Raw genomic sequence first — 21,213 nt, forward strand, 5'->3', positions numbered from 1 at the left:
GCATCCCAGCCGTATCAGCGTTAAGTAACAGCATCCCTGAGCATCACCTTGAAAAAGCAGGAGGTAATCCAAAGGATTAAACATGCCTGCAGTTTGGTCCATTTGTTCCAGTAAACTACTCCTGGGAGATATGCCAAATCCCTGGCCTTCTGCTGCTCCATGTATTCATTTGAGACATCACAGACACACAGAACTTTAAAAGAAGGGGGAGAAACTGTGAATGAATAGGGGAGGTCGTCGGGCCGTCAAAGACGCCCAGGATGGGGTTTACACAGTACCTATGGAAGCCTTCTTCCCATGTTATGCTGCCATGAAGTTCAAGTGCTCCTATCTGTTCCTGAAAACTTCTTTAAATGGACTATGTAGGGACTTAAATGGACTAATGCTACAGCTTTTCGTGTGTGTGTGTGTGTGTGTGTGTGTGTGTGTTTAAAAATCCAGCTGTGGAAGGGGGAGTTATCTAAATTGCCTTTTGATTAGATGCTGGAGATGTTCTTAGATGATTTCTAAGTTGAAATGAGGATTCAGCAACCTTATAAAATAATGCACAACATATATATATATATATATATATATATATATATATATATATAAAATATTACACCACCTATTTTCATCAAACCACCTTTGATGTCCAGGGCAGGTAGCAGCACTTGGCATTGATGGGGCAGCTGCTGTGGCCCATAGAATTTTTTCTTAGTGGGTTTTTTTTGCCATTTTAAATGCTTCTTTTCATAAAAGGTTGTCTGTAAACAAATCAAAACAGCTTAGCACATGAAGGAGGAATTTATTTCATGGCACAGATCCTCTGTCCTTCTCTCCCACTTCCAATATACAGAATAACACAAAGGAACACTCAGAAATGTGACTTTTCACCTGACGTGGTGCAGTGCATTCTGCCACATCAGCTGTTCTGTTTCCTCAGCCTGTTGTTTACGTAAGCCAGGCCTGAGGTAATATAATATCATATAATATTAGGCCCGACGTTATCACCATAGTTAACTGTGAGCAGGAAAAATATATCTGCCAATTAAAACATAGTTTATATTGAAAGTTGAAATGTAAATATGAATAAAGCACTATTTGGCTATTCAGGGGGTTAACTTGTGCCTAATGAAATTATGCTTATGTCAGTGAAAGTGACAACTGTATTTTCAATGCTAGGTTGACTGAACAGTGTAATTTCATAATGAACCCTAATATTACATTGCTTAATGGGAACTCACACTTAATTACATGCTTGGTAAATACAGCAGCACTTAACATCTAGGGCTATGTAGGGGACAATAAAATTATAACATACTGGAGATGGTTTTTACTAATATAGAGGCAAATGTGTAATTAGTTGGCACCTAGCATTTTATAGGCTGTGAGGGAAGCTGGGTTGTACGCACATTCCCATTGCTGTAATGAGTAGAGGCATGACTTTTCAAAATCATTTCAGGTTCCATTCCCTTCAGGGGCTTGCATTACCGTATTTTTCGCCCTATAGGATGCACTTTTTCCCCTCCAAAAATGAAGGGGAAATGTGTGTGCGTCCTATGGGGCGAATGCAGGCTTTCGCTGAAGCCTGGAGAGCGAGGGGGTCGGTGCGCACCGACCCCTCTCGCTCTCCAGGCTTCAGGAAGCTATCCGCTAGCCATGGGAGACCCAGCTCTCCCACGGCTAGCGGAGACCTTGCCGGCACCCAGAAGCTTGGGGCACGCTGAGCTCAGCACGCCCCAAGCTTCGGGCTTAGCGCAGCGCACCTGGGGGGGGGGGAATAAAAAGTTTTTTCTTTATTTCCCCCCTAAAAAACTAAGTGCGTCCTATGGGCCGGTGCGTCCTATGGGGCGAAAAATACGGTATTTAATTTGCTGATTGCATTGTGTTTAAATGTTGATGTATTTGTGTGTGTAAGTGGTAAGCAGCTTCCAACATACTAGGCACAATCCGATGTTGCACAAACTACCCACACGATGGGAATTACAGTGCTACCTCGGTTTTCAAATGTCTCCATTGACAAACATTTCGATTTTTGAATGCCGTAAACCCAGAAGTAAATGCTTCGGTTTTCGAACTCGCCTCAGAGGTCAAGCATACCATGTGGCTTCCATTTTGAGTTTTCCGTATTGAGGCTTCCATACTGAGTTTTCGGTTTTTGAACGTTTTGAAACTCAAATGGTCTTCTGGAACAGATAACGTTCAAAAACTGAGGTACCACTGTAATCTCCTCCTCGCTACAGCCTCCCAAATCTGCTCCAAAGGATTCCCCAACCCTCTGAAGCAGCTTTTAGGATGTGCAGAGAGCTGCAGAGGAGAGGAGAGACAAGGACGACAAAGTCTTAGCAAAAGTTTCAGTAGCTAAAGTCCATTCCACTCTCACAGACAAACAGCATTTCCAACTTCCAAGCTAGCATCTCAGCCTTCAGACATGAGGTAAAGTATTTATTTAATTATTTAATTGAGTTATTACATTCATAATACACCCATCTTCCAAGAAACTCAAGGCAGCCTGCATAGTTCTTATTTCCTCATTTTATTTTCACAAGAAGCCAGTTAGGCTGATAGGTAGTGACAGGCTCAAGGGATTTGAACCTGGATCCTGCCGTAGTCCAACAGCACTAACCACTATACCTCATTATCTCTCAGTTATGTCCACTGATTGCATACGGATTCCTTTTGTATGCTATATAATATGAAGGTAGCAAACCTCTGGATTTGTTGCAATGGCTTTGTCATGCATCATATAATGTGCATTAGGTACTTAGTTTGGTTTAACAACAGCAGCAGCAACAACAACAACAACAACAATAAAGTCAATTTGTGGCATGGGAGAGCAGGAGAAAACTGGAAGATTTAGACCAGCCTCTTGAAATAAGAAGCCACTCTTTATCCAGAAGACAAGGTTGGCCACAAATCCTATTGTTGGCCACAAATCCCATTGTACAAATTGCATCTCATGTGAGCCAGATATTTAAGAATGCCAGTGTGTGCACAATTTGTGCAGTTCTAAATAACTCTTTGGTGAAAGGGAATGATCATAGAGAAGAGTTAAATACTCATGACCCCATTCACATGGCGATAATTTTAAGCATTCACAAGTATCAGACCTGCTTCCTGACACGGGTAGAATTATACTGAAAGGCAAAACACCCCACAGAATACGTACAAATAGGATAACTTAACATTGACCATTTAATTTTCCAGGAGTTCCAGAGGGTAATATAGGAAGGTGTGATATTGTAATCTTTTGCCAAACGGACTTAAATCCAATGATAAAACATGTTTCATCCGATGGGGTTGTCATTCTTCTCTCTCTCTCTCTCTCTCTCTCTCTCTCTCTCTCTCTCTGTGTGTGTGTGTGTGTGTGTGTGTTAGTAACCAGTGTGGTGTAGTGGTTAAGAGTGGTGGATTCATAATCTGGTGAACAGGGTTCACATATTTGCTCCTCCACATGCAGCTGCTGGGTGACCTTGAGCTAGTCACACTCCTGTGAAGTCTCTCAACCTCACTCACCTCACAGAGTGTTTGTTGTGGGAGAGGAAGGGAAAAAGGAGAATGTTAGCTGCTTTGAGACTCCTTGGGATAGTGATAAAGCAGAATATCAAATCCAAACTCCTCCTCCTCCTCCTCCTCTTCTTCTTTTTCTTCTTCTTCTTCTTCAATTGTGGCATCTGCCCATATACGTTGTGATTTTACTCTTTATCAGATCATCTTTATAGATTTGTCTTTCCACATGCATTTTCTTTATGTTCCTAAATATGGCTGCAATGTGTGCTTTATGCTTGTCTGTTACCTCATGGTACTGATGAGAGATAGAGGAGAAGAAAGAAGTGTCTCCAATGATGACTGAGTTGGCTTAGCCACAATATCTAAACACTAGTATCTGACCTCTGCTAAAGAATAAAGAAAAGAAGAAGAGGTAGTTGATAAAAAGAAAAATGGGTATAATTAAAGAATGGCGGCCCAGGGATGCATGTTTGAGGCAGGCTTTTCTAAGTATTATACTTTCTTTTTGACCCTATTTACAGCACCATTCTATATCTGTCTTCTCAGTAGTAAGTCCTGTTGACTCCCATGAGACTTCCTCCCGTGGTCAGTGTATCCGTGGTGTATTTGGTGCAAATTAGAGTATGCATTATACCACTGACCTTCCATTCACTGTATGGCTGATGTTTTCACACTGACCTTGTGGGAACAAATGCAATATTTGCAGAGGTGGTTGTTCAAGGGACAGACCATAAAACAGGGACATTTCCCATCAAATGAAAGAAAATATATTGAGGAAAGAAAAGCTCTTTTCAAGATCCACTATGTGCTACATGTGCAATCTGTCTTGTCAGCAAAAAAATTTCCTAACAGTTCTGAAAGCATTGACCAAATCTGTTCCTAATATATCACCAGTTAGAATGCAGGATGTTGCTTGTTTCCCATTAGACAGGAATTAAAATAACTCTTATATTCCGTAAAGAAAGTTGCACTTATTCCACATCAACTGGGGCCTTCTTGTAACACCACTATTTCCTATAAAAGAGCAATTAATATACCAGATACACAATATTCTAATAGCTTTAGCTAGATATTTGTGATTATTTCTCTTGCCAGAAAATAAATGTATTTGGAACAAAAGGATAAATTTCCTTTGTTTCTTGCTTTTTCCTGCTCATAACTTACAGTTTTACTCTCTTGCACTGCTGTGCTTCCTTTCTCACTTTCCATTCTTCATCTTCAAATTCTTGTGGCTTATATGTTTAATACATATTTAAATATTTAATAGATTTCATAAATTTGAACTTCTAATCTGTTAGCTAATTTTTCTTGTCGAGTGACATGCGTTTCATCTGTGGGATAAGAAAACAAGACTGCAAAGCTGCTACTATGAACTCACCCCTTCTCATTAACACCAATACATATGTTCGTAATATATGACATTGTATCTGCCAGTCTAGGATTAGGCTTGGATCTCATATGAAAAGCCATAAAATCTAAATACTCATAGTGACCACAAGAGAGAGAGACAGCTTCTATTATAACATTTTCTTATTGCTAAGCCTTTAACTGTTAACTTTAACATTGTTTAATTAACACAGTGGTGGTTTTGTAATGCTGCAGAAAGTTTATAATAAAAGAAGTGAAGAAGTTTCTAGTGTGGCTTCAATAAAGCCACGTGTTAACAGGGATTTTCCTCTATTAGCAATGTGAGACTTATTCGGCTCACAGTATAAATGATATACAATGTATTGGATGTAGTTGGCACTTCTGAAAGTAACAGGATACGCCAGCATGGATTATAGGTGATTGGGAGCACAAACGTTTTGCAAAAAGGAAAACATGACTAGCCGAACTGTTCGTGATTCTGTCCAAAAGGCATTTTAACACGCCCTGCTGGGAAATGGCATTAAACTGATGTGTTTGGTGGTGAGCCTTTCTGACATCTGCTTTCTTCACTTGGCTGCAAAGGAGGAGTAAAAACACAAAGATGCGGTCACAATTGGCAGAGTATTCCGAGATCAAATATCGCTTTAAATGGTTTAGGGTGGAGCTATAGCTATCTTAGGAAATACATGTTTCCAAAACTGTATGACTTCAGACAAAGAGAGTGTATATTGCTGGCAGGTGGAAGAGAAGAACCTTGCAGTTGAACTTGCTTCCCCCATGTAAACTGTTCTTCTTTTGGCCATCTCCACTTATTTGTGGTTTATTATTATTATTATTATTATTATTATTATTATTATTATTATTATTATTACCGCACCCATCTGCTGGGTTTCCCCAGCCACTCTGGGTGGCTTCCAACAAAATATTAAAAATACAATAAAACATCAAACATAAAAGTCTTCCCTAAAGCCTTTAGATGTCTTCTAAAAGTCAGGTAGTTGTTTAGTTCCTTGACATCTGATGGGAGGGCATTCCACAGGGCAGGCACCACTACCGAGAAGGCCATCTGCCTGGTTCCCTGTAACTTCGCTTCTCGCAGGGAGGGAACTGCCAGAAGGCCCTCAGTGCTGGACCTCAGTGTCCAGGCAGAACGATGGGGGTGGTGGTGCTCCTTCAGGTATACTGGGCCTTTGAGGCCATTGAGGGCTTTAAAGGTCAGCACCAACACTTTGACTTGTGCTCGGAAACGTACTGCGAGCCAATGTAGGTCATTCAGGACCGGTGTTATATGGCCACTCCCAGTCACCAGTCTAGCTGCCACATTCTGGATTACTTGTAGTTTCTGGGTCACCTTCAAAGGTAGCCCCACATAGAGTAAGGTTACTAGATTTTTTCAATGAATCCGGGGACACTTTTTCAACTTCAATGGATTTTGTATGGGGACTGATTTGTAAATCTGGGGACTGTCGCCAGGAAATGGAGGCATCTGGTAGCCTTAACATAGAGCGCATTGCAGTAGTCCAAGTGGGAGATAACTAGAGCATGCACCATTCTGGCCAGACAGTCTGCGGGCAGGTAGGGTCTCAGCCTGCGTATCAGGTGGAGCTGGTAGACAGCTGCCCTGGACACAGAATTGACCTGTGCCTCCATGGACAACTGTGAGTCCAAAATGACTCCCAGGCTGCGCACCTGGTCCTTCAGTGGCTCAGTTACCCCATTCAGGACCAGGGAGTCCTCCACACTTGCCTGCTTTCTGTTGTAGCACCCTGCTTGTGGTTAACGCTTAGCTGGAATGAAATATTCAACGCAGCAATAGAGAAATTAAAATAGTAATTTATTTGTCGGACAAATAAATATGAGGCACAGTGGTATATGGTTACCAAGCTCTGGCCTGGCCTCCTGCCATTCTGGCCAGCACTTATATTTCCTTAATCCAGCCCCCTTGCTCCTCCTGTGGCTGCCTCTGTCCAATCAGCCTGGTTGAAATTCCTATTGGCTGTTTGCTAGAACCAATCACAAAAGATACACCCATTTCCCTTCCCTTTTATGGGAAACAAAAAGCTATATATTCTTCTATCTATAAATGACAAATAAGTAGTAATATATCTTACATGTGTCTCAACAAGGAACCTTAATTACCAGCTCACCTCTTGCCCTCCTTGCCCTATTGCCTTCCAAAACAGATGGTTAATCTTAACTTTTTATCTTAGACAGATGTCAAGGATCTTAAGTTCACATCATCATTGAAAGATCTCCTTCTTTTGGAGGTCTCTAAACAAAGGCCTGACAACCATATGTGTGCTCTAATGATGTTTCCTGCTTGGCAGGGGGGCTGGGCTGGTGGCTGATGGCCCCTGTGATCTCTTCCAACTATATGAAATAAGAATCTAGGATAAGGATTTAACATTTCTTAGTTTCTAAATCCTTTGCATAATTACATTTAAGCCAATATATTTAATACATAACATAAATAACCTTTTAAAAGGAAAAGAAATCTTAAAAGGATCTCAGTTTAAGAAAGAAACAACTTTAGAAAAAGACTTCCCTAAATACTCTCTCCCTTTCTGCCAGCTTGATGCTTTCCCATTGCTCTTGACCTTTCAACCTTAGGAAAATATGGCTCAAGTTTAATGGGAGGCACATGGTTTTATTTTACTATTTATCAACTCTTAATTTATGTTTTCTCAGCCTTTTTTATATTCTGTAACATGCAAGGTCAGTGTCCTCGGACTCAGCCTGTAATTCCCTTTTTGACTTTGAGAATTGTTTTCTGCTATAAATCAGGGGGCCCCTTTGTCTAGGAGGAAAAACATTGCCAAGGTTCTTAGGCAGCTGGTCTTCTGCCTGGCATGAAACATTTGTGAATTTTTAAGCTCATTTTAAAATACAGGCCCTGATCAAGCCTTAGTAAAAATGCAGGCTATGATTAGATGCCTCATTGTGTCCCCCCCCCCCCTGCACAGTATGTCTGAGCTTCACTGAAGAAAAATCAATTAAAATTGGGTCGTGGTGGGAATCAGCTATTGCAGATGTATCAAGCACCTCCTACCACCCACTGACAAGTGCTTCCTGACCCACGTGCAGATTAGTCAAAAACACTGTGCTTGGGAATACAGGTTTCCTTCAGAAGTCCTGTTTCATCCTCAGCAAAGCTTGAGATTACTTGCTGCAACCTCTTCCATTAGGGAAGAGCGCTAAGGATTTTGGTTGGGGGAGAATCATGAGTCAACCATGTGAAGGGAACTACAGTCAATAGCAAGTGATTGGTACGTTTCACTGGACAAGTGGCATTGCAAACAGCAGCGACAAGGGGTTTCACTTTATTTGGGACCGTAGTGTGGGGGCAATGGTTTGAAGCCCCTCCTCTTGCCACAGTACTGATCTATCTCCTCCTTCCACTGCCCACTTATCAAAAAGACATATAATATGTGCATGGAGCCACAAACTATGAAGAATCAAATACAGTTGTACCTCCGGTTACATACGCTTCAGGTTACATATGCTTCAGGTTACAGACTCTGCTAACCCAGAAATAGTGCTTCAAGTTAAGAACTTTGCTTCAGGATGAGAACAGAAATCGTGCTCCGGCAGCGCGGCAGCAGCAGGAGGCCCCATTAGCTAAAGTGGTGCTTCAGGTTAAGAACAGTTTCAGGTTAAGAACGGACCTCCGGAACGAATTAAGTACTTAATCCGACGTACCACTGTAAATGTTCCATGAACAGGAATGGTAGAAGTGCTAAGTTACTGAAATGGAGGCAGAATGTCTTTCCACAGTCAATATGTGAGATGATGGGTACTCCAAATGTAGCAATGGGTGCTCCAAGAACAGCAGCAGACAGAACACTTCTTCCAGGATAATGAACTGTTTCCATGATAATGCTTCACCAGCAAATTAATTGTCCCCAAAGGTACATCAAATGGCCATGGATCAGCAATCACTTAAAAGTGTAGTAAGCTTACAGTGTTCTGTTTTACAACACGGGGTTTTCTTTGGTGTGCACGTATAAAAAAAAAACAGTTATGCACATCTGGCATCTAGTTTCCCCCTTATGCTGAACCCAACTATGACAGCCTCATCTGATTTTCTTCTCATTCTGAGCATGACCATGTGCTAAATTAGGTTCTGCCATGATTGCATTCCTCTAAGCCACTCCCTCATCTCCCTCTACTCCCACATGCAAGCCTTTAAAACAACACTTTATTTTAGACTTGTTGACTTAGGCACAGAATTTGCTAAATAGCATTCTTCCCCTTATTTCATACTCAAAAGCAGAAACACTGCCAATTCAGTTTCTAAGTGACAAGAGCTGCATTGCTTAAACAATCCTTTAAATATAAATGGAACAGCTTTTGTAGCAGTTTTCCTTAAAAGCATATTTAACATTTAGGGCTATGGATTTTTAAAAAATGATATATTCTGCATCCTCATGAGGAATCTAATGTTCTCTTAATATTATTTCAAAGGAACTCTTCTCAATTTCAAATCTTCAGAGCAAAGCTGCATAATATTGACCAACCGACATGCAAAGGCAACAAGATTCTTGGCACAAGATTCTTTCTTGACCAGTTAATTAAGGATGGAGATAGGCAGGTTTTTTTTAGTTGAAGGCTGCATGCCCAGAATAGATGTGTCCAAGGAAGTGGGGTGCCCAGAGTTTGTGCAGCTACCCCACTTTTTCATACACATTACACAAACACACAACTACAAAGAGAGGCACTGAGTCCACAGCTGTCAGGCAAGCGCAGGTCCTCTGCAGGGCAGGAAAGAAATTGAGGCAAGAAATGCAATTAGCTTTTCTTCGCAGAAAGTTACAACACAGCAGTGTTACTCTGGCTCGACTCATTAAGCATGAGACATTGCTGAATCTTACCACTGGCCCCACCTACCCCTCTAGCCTCTCACTAGCGGGTTAGTTCCTCCTCTGAGCCTGCCTGGCCCATTGTTCAGGATGTGCAGGACCCTCCTTGAATGGGGTGGCAGAGGTGGAGGAGAACCAGCAGGACTGGAACTGTCCAGCTGATAGGTAGCAGGGACCATCTCTGACTGCTCTCTGCTGAGTCTGCACTGACATTGAGACTCAGCCTCCAGCCCTGTCCTGGAAGGGCCTCCTTCTTCCGACCCCCCTACCCTTGATTGCTCAAGCCTCCTGCTTCAAGCACCTCCCAGCTTGTCCCTTCCCCAGACTGCTCTCCAGTGTCCCACAACCATGATCCGAGGTCTAAATTGTCTTCTGCGTCATCTTTGGTGGGCTCTAGGCCAGGCGGCACCCATTGTTCTTCCTCAGCCAGCCAGTCTCTGACAATAGCTGACTGGTGCAGATCAGTGGAAGAGTGCAGCTGAGTGCTGCAGTGGGACAGAAGATTGTGCTCTTTCTGCTTTACAGTGTACAGTGGTGCCCCACAAGACGAACACCTCGGAAGACGAAGGAGTTTTTCGTTTTCTTAGCCGCTTCGCAAGACGCATCTCCCTATGGGCTTGCTTCGCAAAACGAAGCTTGCCCTGCAAGCTCCGGGGATAGCGGGGAAGCGCAGCGCATCTTCCCCGCTGTCCCTGGACCTCTTTTGAAGCAAGGGGTGGTGGGGAGAAGATCGCTTCTCCCCGTTGCCAGCCCCGCAATCTCCGGGGACAGAGGGGAAGGCGTGGACCCCTTTTGAACCAAGGGGCGGCAACGGGGAGAAGCGATCTTCTCCCCTCCGCCCCTTGCTTCAAAAGAGGGGACCCCTTTTGAACCAAGGGGTGGCAATGGGGAGAAGCGATTCTCCCCACTGCCCCTTCCCTTGCTTTAAAACAGGTCCGGGGACAGAGGGGAAGGCGCGTGCACCTTCCCCTCTGTCCCCGGAGATTGTGGGGCAGGCAACGGGGAGAAGCAATCTTCTCCCCACTGCCCCTTGCTTTAAACAGGTCCGGGGACAGAGGGGAAGGCGCGCGGCGCTTCCCCTCTGTCCCCGGACGGTCTCCATAGGAACGCATTGATTGATTTTCAATGCATTCCTATGGGAAACTGTGCTTCGCAAGAAGAAAAACTCGCAAGAAGAAAAAACTTGCAGAACGAATTAATTTCGTCTTGCGAGGCACCACTGTATTGGTTAAGGAGTGAAGAAAGTACAATTTTAATATCCTACTTACACAGTAGTTGTCTGGGCAGGGAGGCTGAAACCTCTCCCTTCAGCTCAGTACTATAATGTTACCTCAGTGCTCTACAACACATTCAGAAGGTGCTTAGTGAGCTTGGGGTCTGGTTCCGGCACACACACACACACACACACCGCTTTAAAAATTTAAAACAATATGAGCATAGCTGTCAACCTTCCCCCTTTTTTTGCGGGAAATTCCCTTATTCCAGTGCCATTTCCTGCTGCTTCCCACTGCTATCCCGGATTGTTAGATATCCCGTAGACTATCCCCAGGACAGGTGAGGCTGCTGATCCCTTATTTTCAAGGCTGCTAATCCCTTATTTTCAAATCTGAAAATTGACAGCTATGAATGTGACACACTGTCGTATTCCTGATTATCACTAATATTGCTTGCTTTCCTTCATATTATATATTTTTTTCCTTACGCTTATGCTTCTATTTTGTATAGAATTTTTCCGAGAACTCCTGGAGAATGCCGAAAGATCTTTAAATGATATGTTTGTACGGACATACGGCATGTTGTACATGCAGAATTCGGAAGTGTTCCAGGACCTCTTCATAGAACTGAAACGGTATTATACAGGAGGCAACGTGAACTTGGAGGAAATGTTGAATGACTTCTGGGCTCGGCTATTAGAGCGAATGTTCCAGCTCATAAACCCCCACTATCATTTCTCTGAGGACTACCTAGAGTGTGTAAGCAAATACACAGACCAGCTTAAGCCTTTTGGAGACGTACCCAGGAAACTGAAGGTTCAAGTGACAAGAGCTTTCATCGCTGCAAGGACCTTTGTTCAGGGGCTGACCGTAGGCAGAGAAGTTGCTAACAGAGTATCTAAGGTAATCCAAATTATTTCTTTTCATTGCTGGTTCTTTCCTTTCAATGCTTCACTGGAGCCTTCATCTCCTATTCCATGCTGTCCTTTATGGTGCGCAACTTTCAATCTATGCCGCAATTATAGCTGAAAGGCAAGTTTGTTGACGTGTAACTGTGGGATGTTTTCTTCCTTGGACTAAGTCAAGATGATAGCTATACTGTTGAGACTTCCATTTAGAAAGGAACATATGTCAGTATTTACGTAGCACAAATCCCTTTATATGGATGCCAGCCTGCTTGACCCACATTCCCCCCTCCTCCTGAGTCTCAATCTCTGAGACCTGATTCCAGCATACAGAAGAAGTAACATGATGAGGAGCTCTGGAGTACAACTAATGGATTTCATGTTGGATGCTGTAGGTGGAAAGCTAGCCTGTAACAAATGTCTGAGGGTATATGGGGTGGGCAGATCTGTCAGTGTTGGTTTTTCTCCTTTCCTCATTTTATTTAAGTTCAGTCAAACTCTTTTCTGCATCAATTTGCCTTTTTTAAAGGAAGTAACCTCCCCCATTCATACACGCATTTCCAAGCACATTTCTTCAAGCGTTTGCTTCCAGCACAATACATTTCTGTATGTTAATTTCACCAATATCCACATTTTTCTGTGCTCTTTTCGCAATGCACACATTCTGCACATGAGTTTTAGCTGGAGAACTGCATCACAAAATGTAGAGAAGTGTAAATTTATAAGGACAGCTTCATTTGGTTCCGGGATTGATTTACAGAGTGCAAATTAGGTAGGTGCAAATGGAACAAATTTCTTCCACATCACCAGAAGTTGTATGACCTAAGGGCAGGCTAGGTATCAAATGAGAGATTTTTGTCATTAGGATCTCCCAAGTTTGTTCTTTTTTCTCAGATGAGGGCAAGCCTCTCTTCTCTTCTCATTTGTTTTAAACCTCTTTCCAGTATATAAATCCAAACCATATGCTTGTCAGCTAAAGAGGAAACAAAACATGTAAATGCATGACATCAGTATCCCAAAAGAAGGATTATTTGATCAAAGGTTATGTCCCAAGCAGAGCAGTGGAAACTGAGGACTGATGATGGGCAAAGCCATGATTGTCATTTTTATATATGTTGATCTTTGCAAAGCCATTAGTTCTGACTCATGACTTTGGATGGTTCTGATAAGAGGTTCTGACTAAACATCAGGAAGAATTTTGTGATGGTAAGATCTATTTGACAGGGAATGGACTCCCTCAGGAGGTTGTGAACTTTCCTTCACTGGAGGTTTTTAAGCAGAGGTTGGATGGCCATCTGTCATGGAGGCTTCAGTTGAGATTCCTGCATCTCAGGGGATTGGAATAGATGGCCCTTGGGGTCCCTTCCAACAATTAGCTCAGATAATGCTGATAATGCCAAGGTTGATGGTTTGATCACAGTATGGGACAGATGCATATTCCTACATTGGACTAGATGATCCTCAGGGCCCCTTCCAACTCTACAATTCTATGATTCTGTGAAATAATTTAAATGTATATTATCCATTCAGAGCACTGAAGACCCAAGCCGAACTGTTTGTCCTTACTCTTGTGAATCGTTGCATTGGTATTTCCCCATGCTTTCTTTTCCAAGGCTTCCCCCACATTCTAGTCTAAAATGAGAGTGTGAAAGCGGCAATCTGATTAAATAATTTACATTCATATCACAGAATGTAGTTGAGTAGGTAAAGAGTAGACAGCTCAAATCCAGAATATAAAAATAAGTCATCTGTCACATTCCCCCGCCCACTCCGTATTGCAGATCTTTGTAATTTACTGGGAGGTGTTCTGGTGCAAAAAGGAATGATGTGGATGACTTAGAGTCTTCATGATTAATGAAATATTCAGCAAAGAATTTGCTCGCCTTCTCTGTAACTGTGTGCATGCTTTTCGTCAGTGTCTCTCTTGTACTTCAAGAACTTGCAGCAGCCCACAGCTTTGACATATCTTTAATATAGATAACTGAGTGCTTGCAGTTGTTTCAGGAATTGCTCTATATTGGTGATGAAGTTAATTTCCACTGTGTTGTCAAACTTCAAGAGACTGGTCTTCATTTAGATGAAATTATAAGGAGGACAAAGAAGTGTCACTTTTCACTGGATCGCCAATTTTGCAGCAATATCACAACCTGTGGATGCCAGTAGGACATAGCTCCTACTTTGAGGGCTTTGGATCAGGGAAGTATGGGTTTGAATTCCTGCTCACATCTGAAAGACCTTAGTCAAGAGACTAACACGCCACATGGTTGTTGTGCTGATTTCTGGGCTGATCAAGTGTATCTTGCCATGAATATCTTAAAGCAAAGGTATAAAACAAACATGACCCCCCCCCAAAAAAAAACCCACCCCTAATGCTGTTATTTGAAATGACTTTCACGCAGGTTAGCAAAATCTCTGCTACATTTTTCTGATACAGGTTGCCAGGATATATCTGAGCTCTGATTTAGCTGGGATGAGCAAGTTACGCCAGGGGAGATCAACTGAGCCAGGAATCCTCCAGCTGAGCTGGAGATCTCCTGCATTCTGAGTTGTTCATCCAGCTGGATCTTGCCATAGGATTACGTCCTTAGATCTGTCTAAGAAAAACAATAAACCACACCCAGAATTTGATGTGGGATAGATTGCATATTTTTATTGCAATATGCCATTGTTTTCCCTGACCTACTATTGACTTCTTTTAGCTGGGATGAGCGAGTTACGCCAGGGGAGATCAACTGAGCCAGGAATCCTCCAGCTGAGCTGGAGATCTCCTGCATTCTGAGTTGTTCATCCAGCTGGATCTTGCCATAGGATTACGTCCTTAGATCTGTCTAAGAAAAACAATAAACCACACCCAGAATTTGATGTGGGATAGATTGCATATTTTTATTGCAATGTGCCATTGTTTTCCCTGACCTACTATTGACTTCTTTGTTATAACTTCCTCTTTGGGATAGTTACATGGGAGGTGCCAGCCAGATCACATAACAAGCGAGGTGTCATTATGTAGATACATAGCCAACCAGCTATGTGTCAGCACTGATGGCGAACAAAATAGCATTGCTCTTACTTTCAATACTGAAAACATTTGATCACTTTCAACAGGACACTCCAAAATTGCTACTGTTCGGGCACTTCTCCGCATTGTTGAATAGATTCTTGAGAACTGTTAACAGAAAATGAACATCTAGGTCAGTCTTCTGAAATCTGGTATCTTTCAGATGTGCTATGTTGGCTGGCACCGAAGGGACTTCTAGTTCAAAATTTGGGGTAGCACTAGGATGGGGGGAAACCCCTCCCCTTTTGTAGTGGGCAGCATTGCAGCCAGGCATCTGGGCCCTTGTGGTGATCTGCCTCGGGGGCAAAGGATTGATGTCCCCTTGTGCCGACCCCAGCCGCATCACGCCTGCCCAGCCAATTATGGGATTTATAGGGGAGATGCCTTCATTCACTCTATGAAAATCCATTTTTACAAGCAGTCTGTGGATGTCAGACACGGTGCCCTTTCTATGAGGAATTATCCCCTCCCTCAAAGCAATATTTTAAAGCTAATATATTAACAGTTGACCATGCTACAATTAGAAGTGTTTCTGCTACCACCACAACTGACTGGTATATGGATTGGCAAGTCAACATTTGCAGAATCTTCATGTTCAATATATGAATTCAGGCAAAAGGAGACAGAGAAAATAAAAACTCCCTTCTAGTGCTGCAAAAATAGCATGCCTTTTCCAATATCTCCATGTTGGAAAAGTCTAGCATATGAGACAACTCTAAGCTGCATCCAACATACATCGGAGCCCCTGAAATTCTCCCATAAAAGATCATTATTATGGTCATGCAAATATCTGGAGCATTTGACCCTGTAGCTAATATCTTGTTATTCCTGCAAAGGAACTTAACAATTAAATTAGCATCTAATCTTTTTAATGGTTATTTGAAAACTTTTCTGAACACCTGGTGTCAATTATGCCCCTGCCTTATTTTTGAGACTGACTAAATCAGTTTTGATCACTGGCTTTCATTAAATTATACAGATAGCTGGTTTCTTGCCACAAACACAGTGCTTTCTGGGAAGAGCGGAGCGAATTCAGTAATAGAATTAGAAGGTATAGGCAAGGTTTAGCAGTGAAAAATGTGCCCTGCTAATTGCCAGTGATCACTTCGAGTTTCAGCCTGCCAGCCTGCTGCTTTTTAAAGACACCAAATCAATATTCTCACAAACTCAGTTTTCATGGTTTATAAATAAGCATTCACCCTCTTTTCTGTGAGGGGGAGAGAAAGCTAAAAATAAAGGTCAATATCAAGTGTCACACTGATTCGGAATATAATTACTCGGAAGGGGGGAACAAATATGACATGCTGATAAAGCAGGTAATTAGGAGCCAAAACAAATAGTATATTAATGCTGGAAAATGCAATTTGAAGACATTGATAGAGTGTTATGTGAACCGGGTGGAAAAGGAGTTATTGCACAGAAGAGGCAAAATGCTGCTTCTGCTAGGCCAAAGCATATAAAAGAATACCAGGTGAAGATTGCCTCTTTTCCCAGGAGGTGAGGCTGTAGGTTGGAGCCATTTATCATGCGCAGAATTTGTTGATTCGCTTAAGCATGGATGGGTGCAGATGCACACATGTGTAATGCTGTACCATATGTATCATTTAAAGCAGAGGTGGGGAACCTGCAGCCCTTCAGATTTTGTGGGATTGTAGTTCCCATTATCCCTGACTGTTGGGCATGCTGGCTAGGGTACATGGAACTTGGAGACCAACAACTTGTTGTTGTTGTTGTTTAGTCGTGTCCGACTCTTTGTGACCCCATGGACCAGAGCACGCTAGGCACTCCTGTCTTCCACTGCCTCCCGCAGTTTGGTCAAACTCATGCTGGTAGCTTCAAGAACACTGTCCCACCATCTCGTCCTCTGTCGTCCCCTTCTCCTTGTGCCCTCCATCTTTCCCAACATCAGGGTCTTTTCCAGGGAGTCTTCTCTTCTCATGAGGTTGCCAAAGTATTGGAGTCTCAGCTTCAGGATCTGTCCTTCCAGTGAGCACTCAGGGCTGATTTCCTTAAGAATGGATAGGTTTGATCTTCTTGCAGTCCATGGGACTCTCAAGAGTCTCCTCCAGCACCATAATTCAAAAGCATCAATTCTTTTGCAATCAGACTTCTTTATGGTCCAGCTCTCACTTCCATACATCACTACTGGGAAAACCATAGATTTAACTATACAGACCTTTGTTGGCAAGGCGATGTCTCTTCTTTTTAAGATGCTGTCTAGGTTTGTCATTGCTTTTCTCCCAAGAAGCAGGCGTCTTTTAATTTCATGGCTACTGTCACCATCTGCAGTGATCATGGAGCCCAAGAAAGTAAAATCTCTCACTGTCTCCATTTCTTCCCCTTCTATTTGCCAGGAGGTGATGGGACCAGTGACCATGATCTTCGTTTTTTTGATGTTGAGCTTCAGACCATATTTTGCACTCTCCTCTTTCACCCTCATTAAAAGGTTCTTTAATTCCTCCTCACTTTCTGCCATCAATGTTGTGTCATCTGCATATCTGAGGTTGTTGATATTTCTTCCGGCAATCTTAATTCCAGCTAGGGATTCATCCAGCCCAGCCTTTCACATGATGAATTCTGCATATAAGTTAAATAAGCAGGGAGACAATATTCAGCCTTGTCATACTCCTTTCCCAATTTTGAACCAACAACTTAGGAAGGGCAAATGTTAGCCCACCCCTGTTCTAAGAAGCAGGAGGTCAGGCAAGGTGAAATCTGAAGCCTGTGACCAGACTCCGTTTCTTCAGTTTAGTAATTCAGCAGTGGGATGTGAAGTATAGGTGGGTTCCCACAAGGCAAGACAAAGCAATAACAGCAATAACCTTTACTGAACTACATAACTGGGAAACAGAGTCAAAGCTACTGCTTATATACATTCCTGAAAGCCTGGACCACTCCCACTCCCACCCTGATTGGCTATCTAAACTTTCAAGCTGCGAATCATGACTCAGAGTTCAAGGGCCTATGGCAGAGGCCCAAATCCTGAAATGTTCTGTGATTGGACATCATGTATCGAATCAGAACACAGGAGCTCAGAATCCTTAGTCCAGACTCAAGCTCAGGCAAACACAGACCACTAAATACATAACACCGGATGCTAAACGGGAGGAAGGGGCTTCTAACCACCTTAAAAGGGGACTTTATTTCTCAGAAGGAACACTCCTTTTAATGGCTATGTGAAGCTACCAAATTTCGCTTTTGTTGACCTTTTGCCTAACACACCACCTAAAATTAATTTCCACCTTTTCCCCTGAAAGGCCTGTCTTGTTTCTTTTGATTCCTATTTTCCTCCAGTTAAGAACTTTGTGAGTCCCACCTAATGAGGCAGACAGACCTAGTAATGGCCAGTTTGTTCTTGTGTTTTAAGAGATAGGGGAATCAGCCACTGTTGTGCAGGCTGATTCCAATACCAGCACAGCACCTCAAGAGCTTCATTTGAATATTTGCTACCCACTCCACATCAAGACTTTTATCAGATGTAGATGCCATGCTTCCAACATCAGCCAGTTTTATTCTCTGTCTCTGCCTCAGCTGTTCCATTTATGTCTAACCCGATGAAGAGTTCTGGACAGCTCAGAAGCTTGTGCACTGTTTCTATGACATTTTGCAGCTTGATAAAAGTATTTGGAATGTTTCCTGTACACTGTTGTAGGAATTCAGTCTCTGTCCTGGGCTAGGTCTTGTATCGTCTCATACAAGGCAGTATCCATTCAGTCACTTTCTTTAATGGGTATCTTCCATACAGGGGCGGAGGAAGGGGTGTGTGGTGGGGGCAGGCCGCCCTGGGTGTCACCACTGAGGGGGTGACAAAATGCCAGGCGGCACTCACTGTCGGAGCCTCCGTACGACTGAGCTGTAATGACTCCGGCGGTGATTAACAACCTAAGCCTTTGAATGAGACTTCAGGCACACACTCCATTGAGCAGAGTACTCAGACAGCAGCAGAAGGAGCCAGAAATATGTGCTACATTGCTACTTTATTTCTAACTACGCAAGACAGAAAATAATATGCGTCTGCTCTCTGTGAGAGACAGAAAACAACAGGACACAGAAACAGGAAACCAGTAACTTCAACATCCATCTCCCGTGAGACTTCCAACTGTCTGGAATGTCAACAGAGTCTTGTGACTCCAAGAACTGCACACTGGCATAACAGAAACCTAACATTCACCAGAGGGCCTGCCGCGTGCCCGAGCCATGCATCTCTCCTGGGAGTGCCGTGGTGGCTTGGGCACCCGCAGGCTCCACGCTGCCCTAAACAGTCCACCTGCCGCCTCCCCCTCAGCTGTAGGGTGGCTGAGTGGGATGAGGCAGGCAGACTCTTCAGAGGCCCCATGGAGCGTCCTGCCCCAGCTCGCCCCACCCTGTGGCTGGCTGGCCCCACCCCTGGGTGCAGGGCACGTGCGCCGCCCCAGGCACCTGATCAGCTTGCTCCGCCGCTGCTTCCATATTTCTTAACTTCTTTTCTCCTGACATGTTAGGACAATTCACATGCAGCACAGAAGAGTGGCAACCTTCTCTAGCTATTGCTGTGCAAAATACTATCTCACCATGTCTTCCGTCCCCCTCAACACACTGTTCCTTAACAAAGAATGGTTTGATGGGCTTTTTCTTGCACAGACCATTTCCCATCCTTTCTAGGGTTGTGTTTAGCATCTGGACCACCTCGTATTTGTAAAGACTCTCCTCCCTGGAAGAGAGGGGAGTGGTTGTGGGCGGGAGCCCGAGCTCCACCCCTAGCAGGGGGCCTTAGCCCCCTGCCTCCTCCTCTCACCTGGCTGGCGCCCACGCCCCTCGGCAGGCACCCAACCAGGTGCCTCCAAGGGGGCGTTTACAGCAGCCTTGTGCTGCAGCGCCAGCCTCTCCTCGGCCTCATTCTTCTCCGTCGTCCCGCCGAGAGTCACCCACCCTCCACTCCCTTTGAGTTAGGGCTTAGGTCATTGGCCTTGCTATGGACCTTAGGTTGGTCGCCCTGGTTGTCCAGGGGGCCTGGTAGGAATTTTTCCATTTGGCATTTTTTTGGTTTTTTCGCCTACCTCGTACCAATTGTCACAACTTTTGTGGTATTGGTGGGTAGGTTAGGCATTGGAATAATGTGTTGTGGTGTGTCAAAGGGCTAGGTGTGGCCATCACCTATGCCTTCAATTTTTGGGTATTCCGTTAAAGGAATCTGGCGGTCGTGTACTCTGTCCGAAGCCTGCTTTTCGGGAGGCCATGGCACGACCCTCGGTGACATCAGGGGAGAGCCTATAGTTGGATTAGCATCAACAGGCTCCACATACTGGTGAATAAACCCCCTTGTTTTAGACATCCAATGCCTAAGCCAATACCTTTTCTTGCCCATTAACCTTATATCACGTGTCCTTGCGTATTCATTTCACTTTGCGGGGGTCGGGTCCTCGAACCACAATATGCATCTTCACAGTCACGGTAAGGGAAAGGTTAAGCAGATTGCTTCTCGGAAGAAACTTCAGAGCTCTCTGCCAGTATTGCTGAGAGGTAAGTGTCAGAGGCCAGACTTCCAAAGGATTCCCAAAAAGCTAACTTGTATCGCCACAAGGGCTTACAGAATGACAGTAACAAAAGCCAAGGGGGTGGGGGGAGGTTTGCAATGAATTCTCTGGTGAGGAAATTTGATAAACGTGCCACCAATGAGCTGGAGCTCATCTGATCCCCACCATTGACTCTTCTGCTGACACTGCCAGAATTGAACATCGCGTAGTTCTTCTGTGATTAATCTTACAGCAGCTTTAGAATTTTTGCTGTTTTAGCATGCCAAAGTAAGGAGGGGTAACGTGGAGAGATGCAGAGGAATCAAGGGGAGGATGGAAAGGGAGATAAAGAAGCCGGAAGGTTAAACAGCACTCTGAGATGTAAATCATTCTGCGACATGCTGACTTTTTAGAACTACTGGAGTCACTGATTATCTGTAAGATGTTTTAACAGGCTGCCAACAGGAACGGTGTTTTCAAACCGTGGTTTGATAAGCCCTACTTATTTCATTTCTTATGCAGATCTGAAGTAAAAAGAGCAATGGATTCCGCCCATCAAGTCTGCATGCAGTGTATTATTCAAAAAGATATCTGATTTGGGGAAAATGAATGATATTTGAACTGGTTGTCTTTTGAAGCAGTTCCTTTAAGGAGATTCATCATTGCCTAATCCAGAGGTACCAAGGATTTTTTAAAAAATGGCTGGGAATACACTTGGAAATCTAACAGGCTGTCATGGCCACACACAAAAATACCTATTTCACATAATAAAAGCCAGAGTTGTTCAGAAACCCTATCCCTCAAAACAAAAACAGACAAACAAACAAA

At 43.5% G+C, this 21,213-nt stretch overlaps 1 protein-coding gene across 2 annotated transcripts in view; it reads left to right on the plus strand.

Annotated features, from left to right (window-relative positions):
- GPC6 (glypican 6) overlaps positions 1 to 21,213 on the plus strand; it is a 785,665-nt gene that overhangs the window by 425,801 nt on the left and 338,651 nt on the right. For both annotated transcript variants that reach the window (XM_081858156.1, XM_081858157.1), the window contains exon 3: positions 11,445 to 11,836. In XM_081858156.1, coding sequence (XP_081714282.1) covers positions 11,445 to 11,836 — 392 coding nt within the window. The remainder of the gene's footprint in view (positions 1 to 11,444; positions 11,837 to 21,213) is intronic.

This window comes from Podarcis erhardii (assembly GCF_964252035.2).
Source record: "Podarcis erhardii genome assembly, chromosome: 4".
In the NCBI taxonomy this organism is placed as follows: Eukaryota; Metazoa; Chordata; class Lepidosauria; order Squamata; family Lacertidae; genus Podarcis; species Podarcis erhardii.